At 42.1% G+C, this 13,121-nt stretch overlaps 1 protein-coding gene across 2 annotated transcripts in view; it reads left to right on the top strand.

Moving 5' to 3' along the window:
• Positions 1-13,121, top strand: part of ACVR2A (activin A receptor type 2A) — a 294,834-nt gene that overhangs the window by 124,147 nt on the left and 157,566 nt on the right. Inside the window, exon 5 of one of the 2 annotated variants that reach the window (XM_086957265.1) lies at positions 10,919-10,942. The exons of the other annotated variant lie outside the window; for it this stretch is intronic. Coding sequence (XP_086813391.1) covers positions 10,919-10,942 — 24 coding nt within the window. The remainder of the gene's footprint in view (positions 1-10,918; positions 10,943-13,121) is intronic. 2 annotated transcript variants of the gene reach the window in all.

Here is a 13,121-nt window from a genome sequence, read left to right as displayed (position 1 = left end):
GTTGCCATTGGACTCATTAGTTCTTTCTAATGCACGAAAGAGGGCGAACTCCCAAACTACAGGTGACGCTCCCCCTCCTGACAAAGAGTCAAAAGTACTGGAAACTTCAGGAAAGAGTGGCAGTGCAGGCAGCTAAAATCTGGCACATTGCCAACACTCAGGCACTCTTAGCCAGATATGACAGGTTCCATTACGATACCCTTGAGACACTGTTGCAACACCAACCAGATCAGTACAAGGAGGGAGCAGAGCTACTAATCCAGGAAGGCAAGCTGATCGCTAATGCTTCCATTAAGTGCGCGCTAGACGCAGCTGACACTGCAGCCAGGGCCATTAACACTAGCGTCCGGCTAAGACGACATGCCTGGTTGAGAATCTCTGGATTCAAACCAGAAATACAAACTACTATCCTCAATGAGCCGGTTAACCCGGACTACTTATTTGGACCGGAGGTTGACACCACCCTTGAGAAGATTAAAAAGGACAACGAGACTGCAAAGGCTATGGGGGCTCTGCAGTCACAGCAGTTTCGGGGTGGCTCCTTTCCTCGCTCCAATACTAGAGGACCTTCAAGAGGCCAAAACACACAGCAAACACAGTATAATAAAGGAGGTACACAGACCACCTACAATAAACGGAACAGGGGTGGAAACCACATCAAAGGCAGAGGAAGAGGAAACAACAATTCCAGATCCTCTGCCAATAACAAACAGTGACGCCCTGTCACTGCCCCCGACCATATAACACCTGTTGGGGGGAGACTCCAACAGTTCCTGCCGGTCTGGAAATCCATCACCACAGACAGGTGGGTAAGAGACATTGTCCAGTACGGGTACTGTCTAGAGCTGATATCCACTCCACCCAACATACCACCAAGACACCGTCCTATGTCCTCAGAGCACTTACACTTATTGCAGCAGGAGGTGGTCAGCATGCTTCAAAAAGGGGCCATAGAGCTTGTGCCTGTGGAAGACCAAGGCTCAGGGGTGTACTTTCTGTATTTCTTAATACCCAAAAAGGACGGGTCTCTAAGACTAGTCTACATAATTAATTGACATGATGAATTTGGTCAAATTTGTGAAATAGGGACATTGCCTTTTAGCTGGTGAACTCTGGCAATACTTTAGGCTTAAATATGAGGCTTATAGTCTGTGTTTGATGAATGGAAAACACGTCTTGTGAATGGAGCCGTGCTCTCTCTGAACAGCCAGTTACTCTGGATCTAGAAGATGGTTTCAACTACGCTGGACCGCTAAGTGGGTAAACATTCATAGAATTCTGTGGCTAGAAAAAGTGGAATGTTGGGTTGGCTAGAGAGATCAGTAAAAAGCAAAACAATGTGGAATGCAGTAACTAGTAGTCAGATCGCCTCTGTATTTTGCATTTCGAAATGCGAAGCAGCAATTCAACTTCCTCACAAACCTTTCCCAGACCTATCTTTTTTTTTTGCTCGTCTAAGCAATGTGCCCCCCTTCCGCACCCGGTTCATGGTGCATTATGCTACTGTGCATTTGTTGTTTGCCCTAAAAATTACTTTTGTGGGGGAAGTAGTTATCCTTCTGCAGATGTATGCCAGAAACAAGCAAAGAACATTTCTGATAGGAGTGCCAAAATGATGAATGGTGTTTTTGAGTTTACAACGCCCTCACCCCTCCTCCACTTAAATGAGCTCACTTTAATAATTACAGCTAACTCCTATTAACGTAATACATCAGTGCTTTAAAAGGGAGGAAATTATTCTGTTCCTTTAGAGCACAAGCTTAACCGAATAACACTGCAAATCTTAATAATTGATAACCACTTGATTAACCACTAACTTTGGGCTTCAGAGTATAGTGTTACGTGCCGTAAAGCACATTAACACCTCGACCGGGTAGTAAGCGATGCATAAATGCAATTTCAATACAGTAACATATGCCCACTAATCATTTTACTTGTTAGAATGCTTTTACCTGCTTTCACATGTATCTTTAGATCTGGATTTGACCATGAACGTTCTTTGAAAGGGGTGTCAGGTTGCAGACATTGCCCATTAACATGTGTTAAGCTCAGTGTTGGGTAACCCTTAAGTTGTATTCTGAAGTGAAGTGAAGGGAGGGGATATTGAGAGTTGTCAGCCTATCTTGACATAAAATGTTTACATCTCTGCAGTCAGCCTCTCAAAATCTGTAGCATACCCAAGTTTAAACATGTATAGCACTTGCTTTCACCTAATTCAGAACTTTTCGAATAAAGATAAAACGAGTGTCCAGGGTGCTTGATTGCCCAATCTGTGGCAAATATTACTGTGAAAGCAAGCAGACACTCAGCGCCCTGATAATGGTTTCAAACATGAAGCTCCTCCTGAATATGGACGGGTAATAGTGAATTGGGACAAAGCCGAGATCCTTGGGCAAATACTGCTAGGGAATGAGAAAAAACCCGTAAAACTGGATAAAAGCTTGTGGAAATTATAAAAATGGCTGAAACTCTCGGTTGTAAAGAGGAGAGGCTGTGATTTAGAAGCTATGAAAAATAAAGTCCTGTGCTTCTTTACTTGTGTACCCCACCAATACTGATGAACCTTTGTATCCTCTTCACTCTATCCAGTAGCCTTTTACTAACCACTCCGTGTAAAGTAATGAGCTAAATAATAGCAGTTCTGCCAGTATAGTTTCTTCCATCTAGCATGGTTCTGCAGCACTTGGGGATACTCCTCCATTGTATTTTGCAGTACGCTAAGACAAAGGTCTAGTGTTCTAACAATTGGGCGCTCACTTTGTCCCCCCCCCCCTCCTTCTCCCCCTCCTTCTCCCCCTCCTTCTCCCCCTCCCTCTCCCCTCCCCCTCCTCCTCTCCTCTCCCCCTCTTCTTCCCCTCTCCCCCTCCCCTTCTCCCTCCCTCCCTCTCCCCCCCTCCCCCTCTCGCTCTCTCTCTCTCTCTCTCCCTCCCCCCCTCTCCCTCTCCCCCTTTTTCTATGGACTGGAATCTAGACAATGCTAAAGTCATTCTGGTATTTTACTGACCTCTGCTGGTTGTTTTCTATCAAGAAAGTTAAATAGAGACAGTTGCCAGAAAAATAAAAAGCTCAGCAGAAAGCAATTCTGGAATTTTACTGACCTCTGCTGGTTGTTTTCCATTAAGACAGTTCAATAGAGGCAGTTGAATAGAAAAAAAGTCCCTAAGCGGAAGCAGACCAGTCCTACGCCTGATCTCCAGATCCCACACAGTACATACACATATAAGTATATACTAAAGTATATACAAGAGGTCTTGAATGCTCGACCTCAAAATAGGAAGACTTTTCATTTTTTTTTTTTAATATTTGTAGACAACACATTATTGCATATCCCAAATTCATTCCCAAGTTACTGTCCGATTTTTCGTGAAGCATTTATAAGCCAACCTTCCGTTTCTGCATTTTCAAAAAGGTGCCACCCTTGCTACAAATATGTTTGAAACAATGTTTTATAAAAGTTGACTCTAATATTTTGTAATGGGTATGTTTAGGTTAAGCTAGGCAATTTTATAGAAATTAAACCGTTTGCCTTGTGGCTCCACACACCCTAAAGTTATGTGTCTCTTGTACTTGCACAAGTTCCAGTCCCCCATTTTCTACTTCTACATGAACCTGCTGGCTTTGCCAACACTTTTTTTTTTTGTTGCTGTCACCAGACCAGTAGTTTTACATTGAATTAAAAACAGAATCTCCTTTAAAAGCTATAGATCCTTTGATAGAAACAGCCTTAAGTTTCATTGTCTAGCTTCAATGTGGCTGCATGCTTTAGAATATTAAACCCAGACTTATTAGCTTTGCCATCGATTGTTCCTAACCCGGAGCTTTTGTGAATTACAGATTGGGTTTGTGTCCACTCAGGTTTGTAATCAATACAAGTGACGCCAAGTGTATTTAGATAGTATTGCTTAATTCCCTTTTTTGTAGACTTCATAAAGAGATTTTTTTGATCTCTTGGGCGATTTTTATCCGAGTAATAAAATGTTTATTGTGGACCGTGATCGTTCAATTAATTTTTTGATAAATTCACTTCGTGTAGTTACTGTTCACTGCATAATTTATGCAAGCCGTATTTTGTTTTCCCATGAAAATTCATATTTATATTTGATGCAGTGCTTCTAAAATCTTGTATGGATAGCCACTGCGTATGCTAGTTGATAGGTTATTACTTGTACTTCGGTCGCTTTGTACTTCTGTGAATCTTGAGAATTGTTTTTTTAGTCAAAAGGAAAAGCAGCTTTGTGGCCTGGGGCTTATTTTATGAGTCATAGAATTTTCCGTTGTCCGTATAAGCATAACTTGAATATGCAGAGCTTTAAGGTTTGAAACATGGAGAAAGTTGTCAGATGTGTGGCTCACAGGTTCGCGTGAACCATCTTCTCTGAAATGTTGGCCTATCATTGCACATTTCACCATATTTATTCTGTTTTTCCAAATTGGAGACTGATCTCTTCACATTTTTTGTATTTCCTAACCTGGTGCCTTTTGTACTTAATATTAACCAGCCGAGTTCTTTCCCTTTTCCACATAACTGGCAGTGCTATGCTCTGCGTGGTTTTGAAACATTTGTCAACAATCTTGTTGAAAAATGGAGCTGTTCTTGTGATTAGAAAAGTTGGCACAGGAAAGAAGGAGGCGGTTTCTGCTGCACAGAGGGTTACACAAGAGAGATTGATGTTTACTGAAACCTCACATTCTGATATGCTCGAGCATGTAAACTGTCTGCTTAGCCACCTACTTTGTCACATTCTTGTTGGATTGCAAAGTGACTTATTCGGAAACTCATCAAGTCTTGGTAGCTCCCCATGACAATGGTTCTGTTTAACCTGCAAGTGTTAAGAGAGCACAGTTGTTTCTAGAATTCACTGGAGAAAAGTATTTTGTTCTTGACTTTCTTTTCAGTGTCGTTTTTTTTTTTTTTTTTTTTTTTGGATGGGGGGTAGGACAAAATCTAGAACCAGAACATGCGGTTGTGCATGTAATGCTGCACCACTACACCTCTGCCAGAACCGCATTCCCCTGTATCCGATAACTGTCTGCTAGTAAGTGCAGTGCTAAATCAGTTTCCGTGGGGCACACATGATACCTTATAATAAAAGCTTAGCAGTCAGTGATCACAAAGCATTACAGTAACAACAAGCATTTACAATGCAATGGTCTTGGCAATATTATAGGTAGAGCTATTGGTATTGCGCATTATTTTTTTTATCTTTTTTGTATCCATAAATAAATGACATTGTCATTTCTATTGTCATTAGCTTATTTTTTGCATATGTGATACTTATTGCATTAGCAGAGAGAGAGTGAGGTATTGAAATAGAGAGAGAGAGTGAGGTAGATAGAGAGAGTGAGGTAGTGAAAGAGTGAGGTAGTGAGGGAGAGGGATGTTGTGAGGTAGTGAGATATAAGCGGAGTGTGATATTGTGATGTAGTGAGATAGAGAGAGAGGTAGTGAGTGAAAATGAGTTAGTGAGATAGAAAGAGTGAGGTAGTGAGATAGAGAGTGATTGAGGTAGTGAATTAGAGAGAGAGTGAAGTTGTGAGGTTGTGAGCTAGAGAGTGAGGTAGTGAGAGAGTGAGGTAGTGAGGTTTTGAGAGAGAGAAGTTGTGAGATAGTGAGGTAGTGAGAAAGATAGAGTGGAGTAGTGAGGTAGAGAGAGTTATGTAGTGAGAGAGGTAGATAGAGAGTGAGGTAGTGAGAGACAGAGAGAGTGAGGTAGTGAAAGAGTGAGGTAGTGAGGGAGAGGGATGTTCTGAGGTAGTGAGATGGAAACAGTGAGTGAGTTTGTGAGGTAGTGAGGTAGAGAGAGTGAGGTAGTGAAAGTGACTTAGTGAGCTAGAAAGAGAGAGAGTGAGGTAGTGAGTTAGAGAGAGAGTGAAGTTGTGAGGTAGTGAGATAGAGAGTGAGTTAGTAAGAGTGATGTAGTGAATTTTTGAGGGAGTGAGTCGTTAGGTAGTGAGAGTGAGATAGAAATAGATAGAGTGAGGTAGTGAGATAAAGAGAGAGTAAAGTTGTGAGGTAGTGTTAGAGAGTGATGTAGTGAGAGAGTGATGTATGTAGAGATAGTGATGTAATGTGGTATTGAAAGAGTTATTTAGTGAGGTAGTGAGATTGTGATGCTGTGAGATAGAGAGTGAGTAGGCAAGCCCAGTGAACGTTTGATTGTAGGTACATGTACATGAATCATCGACAGCCATTGTTCATGTGACATGCATGTTCGGTTCCTGTACCTGGCAAGCACTTGAGCTCTGTCCCAGCACCTGTTCACTTTTGTAACTCTATTTTTAATCGCCAATACGGAGTCTAATATATTCACAAATGGCTCCTCCTGCTTTCCGTGCTCGAAATTGTTGACGATTTAGTTGAATTTCTAATGTTTTCTTTCAGTTACAATCTATTTATGCAAAAATGCTTCACGTTTTAAATAAAGGACTCCGAGAGATCCACTGTCGATCCTCGTGTCTGCACACTACCCGGGGTTGTTGGGTGCCCTGGTGACGTGCCTTGAACCCTGAAAGAGGCGCCCTCTTCACTGGGGCTACATCCCGAACTGTGAGAGAGGGGGGCGGGCGAGTCTGGCTCATAGTAGCAGTGTGTTCGTATTGTTTTTACGAGGCCTGAGGAGGTTTTCCAAGTGCCATTCATGGCTTGGGGCGGAAGAACATCTAAGTGGGCTGTGACAGGGTCCAGGCTGTGAGGACGTCTCAGCAGCGAGCGTTTAACTCACTGAGCTGTCCGAGCGGTCTCTTTAGAGTTTCAGCACGTGACTGGGCCTGCCCCAGCTCTGCGCGCTCTTCAGGGGGACGGGTCGCCCAGCCACCGTTCATTCGGGATATGTCGTGATATATGCGTCCACCACCTGCCCCCACTTCTTGCTGCCACGTGTTGGGGGGGGGGGGGGTGGACTGGTAAAGCCAATGCCAGCATCTGGCTGGTGACGTCCTGTGCGGTGCCTGGAGGGTCAGAGAAGGGATGGGCACGTCGCCTGCCCCCCCATCCCCGGTGCCCCCGGGCCCCCTCCGGTGTGCCGAGCCCACCCTGCTCATTGAATGTGTCTGTTCCGTGTGTTTTTGGGAGGCCTCGTGGCGGGGCGGGCCCCACGGCAGACGGTGAGCTGCCGTCTCTGTGCCCGGTAACATACCTGCCACAGCCCATGAGCCTCGCCCTGCCCCGGGGGCACACGTCTGCTGCGAGGAGGCGGGCCTGCGACAGCTGGCATCCTTGAGAAACAGCCCTGCTGTCCCAGACACCCGAGGCTGGCAGCACCCAAGCACGCCCAGCGCACAGACAGCAGGGCTATCCCTCTGCTTCCAGCCCCCACCTTCCCCCACCCGCCTGCGGGGGTACGAGGCAGCCTCAAACACCCAGCAATCCTAGGCGTACAGACCTCAAGGTTTCTTCACCTTTGTTTCATTCTAAGAACATCATTCTGAATAATTTGCAATCAAACTTTCCTCGGGATCGCCCCTGGTGAGGTACCCTAAAAAAAAGTTAGCAGAAGTAAGTTTTTCACATCTTCACGCTATGGCAGACTCTATTTTACTTCCTTTCCAGCTTGTCTTCTCGCCGCCAGATTTTCTATCACAAGCAGGACGCGCTAGTCCAACCAGTAAGCTCCAGAGCTTCTCTGAGCATCACTGTAATGCCATACTTTACTTCAACTACAGTAATACGTTGCTATACATCTGTCCTCTAAGATGTGCTAGTGTGTACCTCGCCGCCATGATCACCGATTTGCAAGGCGGCCATGGAGCAGCGGGAATGGACCCAGGAACTCGTCATGTTTTTCCTGAGTTTACTTAAGGAAGAAATCTGAATAACGGCTCTCTGAGTTTTTGCCGACGTGTGGAGTAATGTTGGCATAGTATTCTCTGCCTTACCAAGCAACATCTGCTTTTAAGGAGAAATATTTGAACTCTTATAATAGTCTAAGCTGATCTTTACAAGGTAAATAACAAGAGGACAGCGAGGCTCACCTTCCTTGCGAACTAAACGAAATGGCGGCCGGCAAGCTCTGTCTTTTTTTCGGATTTGGGGGCGTGTTCGGTGGGTGTGGCTAAAAAGTGGAAAAGAGAACACCGAACACACCTCCAAATCCGAAAAGGACGGAGCCTATTTGGAGGGACGGCTCTTTCCTCCAATGGCTGGCCTCCATTTAGGAAGGCAGCCAATGGGAGAGAGACAAAATTAGAGGCGGGATAAAGAGCCCCTCTAAGAAACATAAGATCTCGCTACTTCCAGTTCTGCCAAACCGGATAGTACCTCGACCTAAAAACTAACTTAAAAGGCCGACATGCAAACATTGACTCAAAAAAAGGCTGCTTTTCTAACTGGGTTCAAAGCAGATATGGGAGAACTTAACAGTCCAAGGCCAATAGTATCCACATAGGAGTACACCACTTGAACTCTAGAAGGAGGGTCTGGCTTTTGTCTTCGAGACACACCCGATGCTTAGTCAAACAAGCAGGGACGTACAATGTTCTGTCTTTCTTCACAGATCACAGATAATTTATACCTCTGGATTATCCAGCGACAAATACATAAAGGTACTAGCACATGCCAGGGGAAGGTAACAACATGGCAGACATGCTCAACAGAATTTTCGGAGTTTCTGCCACTGCATACTTAAAACCAAAGAAATCAAACATGTAGAAAGAAACAATTTGAGTATTGCAGACACAAAGCAATAAAAGTGCATGGGTAAGTAACCCATCCAGACAGCTTGTTCCAGAATTTATCTGCACAGATCATGGACCCCTACCATTTGTAAACTTGAGTGTACCACAAAGGTACATGGACTTAATAGAGAGTCTTCGAGACCAACACCCAGATATTTTACTAGTCAATTGGAAACTGCTGTGGCCATAGTACACAAAAGAAATGACATCTTTCATAGTCAAAGTGCCCAAGGCTTATAACTGATGGCAAATTGAGCTACTTCTCCATTAGAGTACCTCTAGAATGCTAATATTTTAAAAGAAAAAACTGTACAATACCTCCCCTAATTAGGCCTTGTAAACCTTTTACGGAATCCTTTTTTGTTTGAAAAGTAAAGTTATAAAGCAATTGAAAAGATACATAGGAACACACAAATATCAGAAGTATGAAATTAATCACTAAGAAGACCATTAAAAGTGAAAAAATAAGGTTGAACACATGAAATGAGTACAGTGCTCACTAGATTGATCTGCACTCTGTCGAAATGAATTCATCATAATTGTACACACTGATGTATTTTAATCGAAATTACATCACGGCAAAGTATAGGAGAGCTTTAGGTTTTGAAACTTGAAAAGAGCAATTCATACAAATGTTTTGAGAAACATACCGCTATCATGCGCATATATTCATTGTCTGATGGGATTCTTACTCTGTTTAGCACACTGTGATCTGCTGTTCAACTGTATATGTGCCAGGTATACCCATCGAGAGCAATCTGTTCTTTCCTCCTAGGTGGGAATCTTAGGGTTGTAGCAACGTTGTGCTTTCTTCCAGATATAAGATTCTACAACCCCATGCTTAAGCCTCTCCGTTTCTTAATTTGTACACAGTGTACCTACGTCTGAATTACTAATTGATGAACACTTGAAATTCATCATGAAAAAAAACGAGTGCACCTAGACCATCCAGCCACTGATGACAAAGTGGTAATGACTTTGTAGTACACCATACAAACTGTGACCAAGAAGTGCCAACTTCCCATTTGTGTTGGCCGCTAAACCAGTTTAACAAATGTCCTAATTTAGGACATTTCTCATTGACCTATCTCCGCTCTCAACTGTTTCAGTGTTTATATCCACAGGACTTGTCTTGCATCAGAGAGACTCCACATCATGGATCCAGTCAAGTCTGATAGATGCCTTTGTCAGATGGTGGCTAATACGGGCACCTCTCATGATATGGGAGTGACCCTTGGTGCAGGGAGCTGGGATCTAAGTGTGGGCTTTACTCTGCTTGTCCTTGAGCCATATGTGTGATGCAGATACAAGTTTGTCTCTTGTACAATACAAGGCCTTAGTGGACTACTATGATAACTGTTAGCAAATTCTAGTTTCAAATGCCCATGTCAACATTGGTATCCAGCTCCCTTTCCCTACCTGCAATCGGTTTGAATATTTGGTGTTGCTTCCTTGTCTGCATGGCTATGTCTGGACACTGTTGTTGCAGTCCTTTCTTAGTCTCAAAAGTATTATACAAATCTCAAGTTTTCCAGTTTACCCGTGCCTTGATTTGGTCTCCATCGTCGGCCATGAAATAACCCCATCTATCATTAAGGGAGTACTGCTTTGGTTAGTTTTGACATGAGATGTTGTTTATGCTTTTATCATGTTAGGTTTACTTATGTCTACACCGTTTGACATGGGGTACTTATTAAACCGTTTAAAAAAAGGCAACTACAACCGTACCTTACATTGAAAGCCTGACTACGTAGTGATTGCAAGGTTGTGACATGGCCAACAGTATAACAATCATGAGATATTGCTCTGAAGTCATTCTAGCCAAAGGAGGCAACAGGAGGGCAAACGATGCAAAGACATCTGTTAGCTACTTTTTCCACTTTCATCTTTATAAAGAGAAAATGCAACATTTCAAACCACGTAGAATGTGAATCTAATTGATGCATGCTGCAATAGCATGGAGTTACTTAACTGTAACTAATATTGATGTTTTAAGTTAATATAGACTTGCATGCAACCTCTTCACTTATTTAGTGATCTTGGCTGCAGTACGAAGGAATCTGTGAATTATCCTTTTTCTAAAGTACCTTATCTAAATATCTACTTCTGTGGCACACTTGGGAACTATAATTGTCCTTCATTACATTAAGCCATTTTAACACCTGTTTCAGATTTGCTTAATCTTTTTTCATTTCTGTCTTTATACGAGAAGTAATGTCTTTTGCCTGTGTGTTTTCTTCACAAGCACGCCTTTCACATAATGATAGAGGTAAGATAAAACATGCTTGTTTTTAAGGGAGATGGGGTTGTATGTGGTAACGGTACAATTGTGGGGAAAAGCTGTTTCAGTATCGAAAAGGTCTAACTTTTTGCATGGGGTACCGAAAGTTGGATATTGAATGTGCATGTCATCATGCATGCTTTTCAAAGAAGGGTAGGATCTCTAAATTAATAGTTGCATTTTATTGTAAAGGTATACATTTTTGTCTTCATTGTACCATGCACAAGGAATTATAAATACAATTGTCCTCAAAGCACTACACTTTTCCAAACAGTATGAAAATCACAGAAGGCTATGCTTGGATCGAATCTTTCAAAAATTACTCACTGAATATCCACCATGTTTTGAATGTATAGCAGCCTTTCTGACGTTCGGTATCTTGACTCGGTTTGCTGAATTATTGTGCAGATGAGTGCATCACCTCAGACATAAAGTGAGTGTCCTATTTGCTCATGGCCTGACATGCCATCAGTTACACCTAACATGCTCATCCGTTACACCTAACATGCTCATCCTGCTTCCCTTAAAAAAATGCTGTCCTACATTCTAGACAGAAACATGCCCACTGCACAGCTTATAAAACAAGTGAACAAAGTAGCACTGTGGAGTGCATCTCAACACGCTTGCTTAGCTTAGCTTTCCAAAATAGTTGCTCCAGTCCTTGGAATTCATCTTACAAAACCGACTCATCTCATGTTAGGGTATGTTTCGGAAACTGAGACCGACTTTACGCAAGAAACTCATTCCACATTTTATAACAGATTAACCACTCTATATTTTGTTAGGAAAAGTAAGATGTAGGAAATAAATTGTATAATGCTAAAAATGTAAAATCAAAAAATAAAACTACTCGACCATAGAAAGAACTGAAAAGCCTACCCTCGCAATGATCACTTAGCCTTAAATTGCCAAACGTGGTTCACACCTATAGTACCGCATTACACAGTGTGCATCATTAGGAATTATATTGCTAATGATTAGATGTGACATTTCTAAAGACAACAATGGGTAAAACATACATACTGAAGGACAGCAAGTAGTATTATACGGTACCATATTGGGAGTACGTTATAATGTACAACAGCATTTCAGGAGGACAAAAAGAAAGCAACCAGTTGTTGTCTTATATATACGTATCCAGCAGTTGCACTATCACCATTTTAACTAATTATCCCTTCATGTGCCTAGATGTACATTTTTTAACACTCTTACACACAACATACTTAATCATTCTCTTCTCCACGTCTTATTTCCAGAAGTGTTTTTGGAGTTAGACGTTAAAGCAAATTGAGTGTTTGAGTATTGTGAAGCTTGATGCTATGGTTAAGGTAGTACTTGAACATGTGAATTTCATAACTTTTTAGCTTTTGTGCTGTAGCCACTATTAACATTCCTGTCAACCTTAACACCCATATTTACCTCGTGTTATTTTAGCATAAAATAGTGATATGTTCATGAGCAACTTGAAACGGTGTTTGACACCTCCTCAAGTGTAATGCTGCCTGCAAATCCTAGAGCTCTTCTTGAGTTAAGCACAAAAATGAATAATTCCCTGTACCTAATTTACTTTTTTTCTAATCAATTCTTGAAGATCAATATAAATTCTAGTCCATAATCACTTGGATGGAAACGTACATTTGAACCAACAAATGTGTTCCCTGTGGTATCTCACTTCATGTAGGAACTAAGCCAGCACAAATTTACTGTTTGAATTGGACTAGCACATGCTAAGAAAGATAAAAGCCCGATTCTATAGATTCAGACCAAACTTTTTCCAGTGCGCCTATGCTGAAATACACTGAAGGTACAATTGAATTCCTGGCCACTACCTCAATTAGATTCTTGTGCACCTTTCCTCTGAGCTTTGTTTTCCTTGCTTTATTAGGGTGTAAAACTCAAGGGGATAGTGTTTGTTTTTATTGGCAGACTTCCTGTCTTTACAGGCTCATTTTCAAATGTCGCAGAGGTCTGGTTTACAAGATTGGCTATCCCTTTGTAGATCAAGATGGCATGTGTGTAAAATATTGCCAGTTGATTTCCCTTAATGACTCACCTGTCACTTGTTTGAGTCATGCACTTTGTAACACTTCACGTACACCAGATAATCTTTTCACTCCAGGTATCGTTTAGAATATTAAATAGGAATTGCGATGTTAATTGTCAAAAG

Source organism: Lissotriton vulgaris, chromosome 2_1, assembly GCF_964263255.1.
Source record: "Lissotriton vulgaris chromosome 2_1, aLisVul1.2, whole genome shotgun sequence".
NCBI classification, from domain to species: Eukaryota; Metazoa; Chordata; class Amphibia; order Caudata; family Salamandridae; genus Lissotriton; species Lissotriton vulgaris.
Note: the sequence above shows the minus strand (reverse complement) of the source record. Positions and strands in the feature narration are given on the sequence as shown.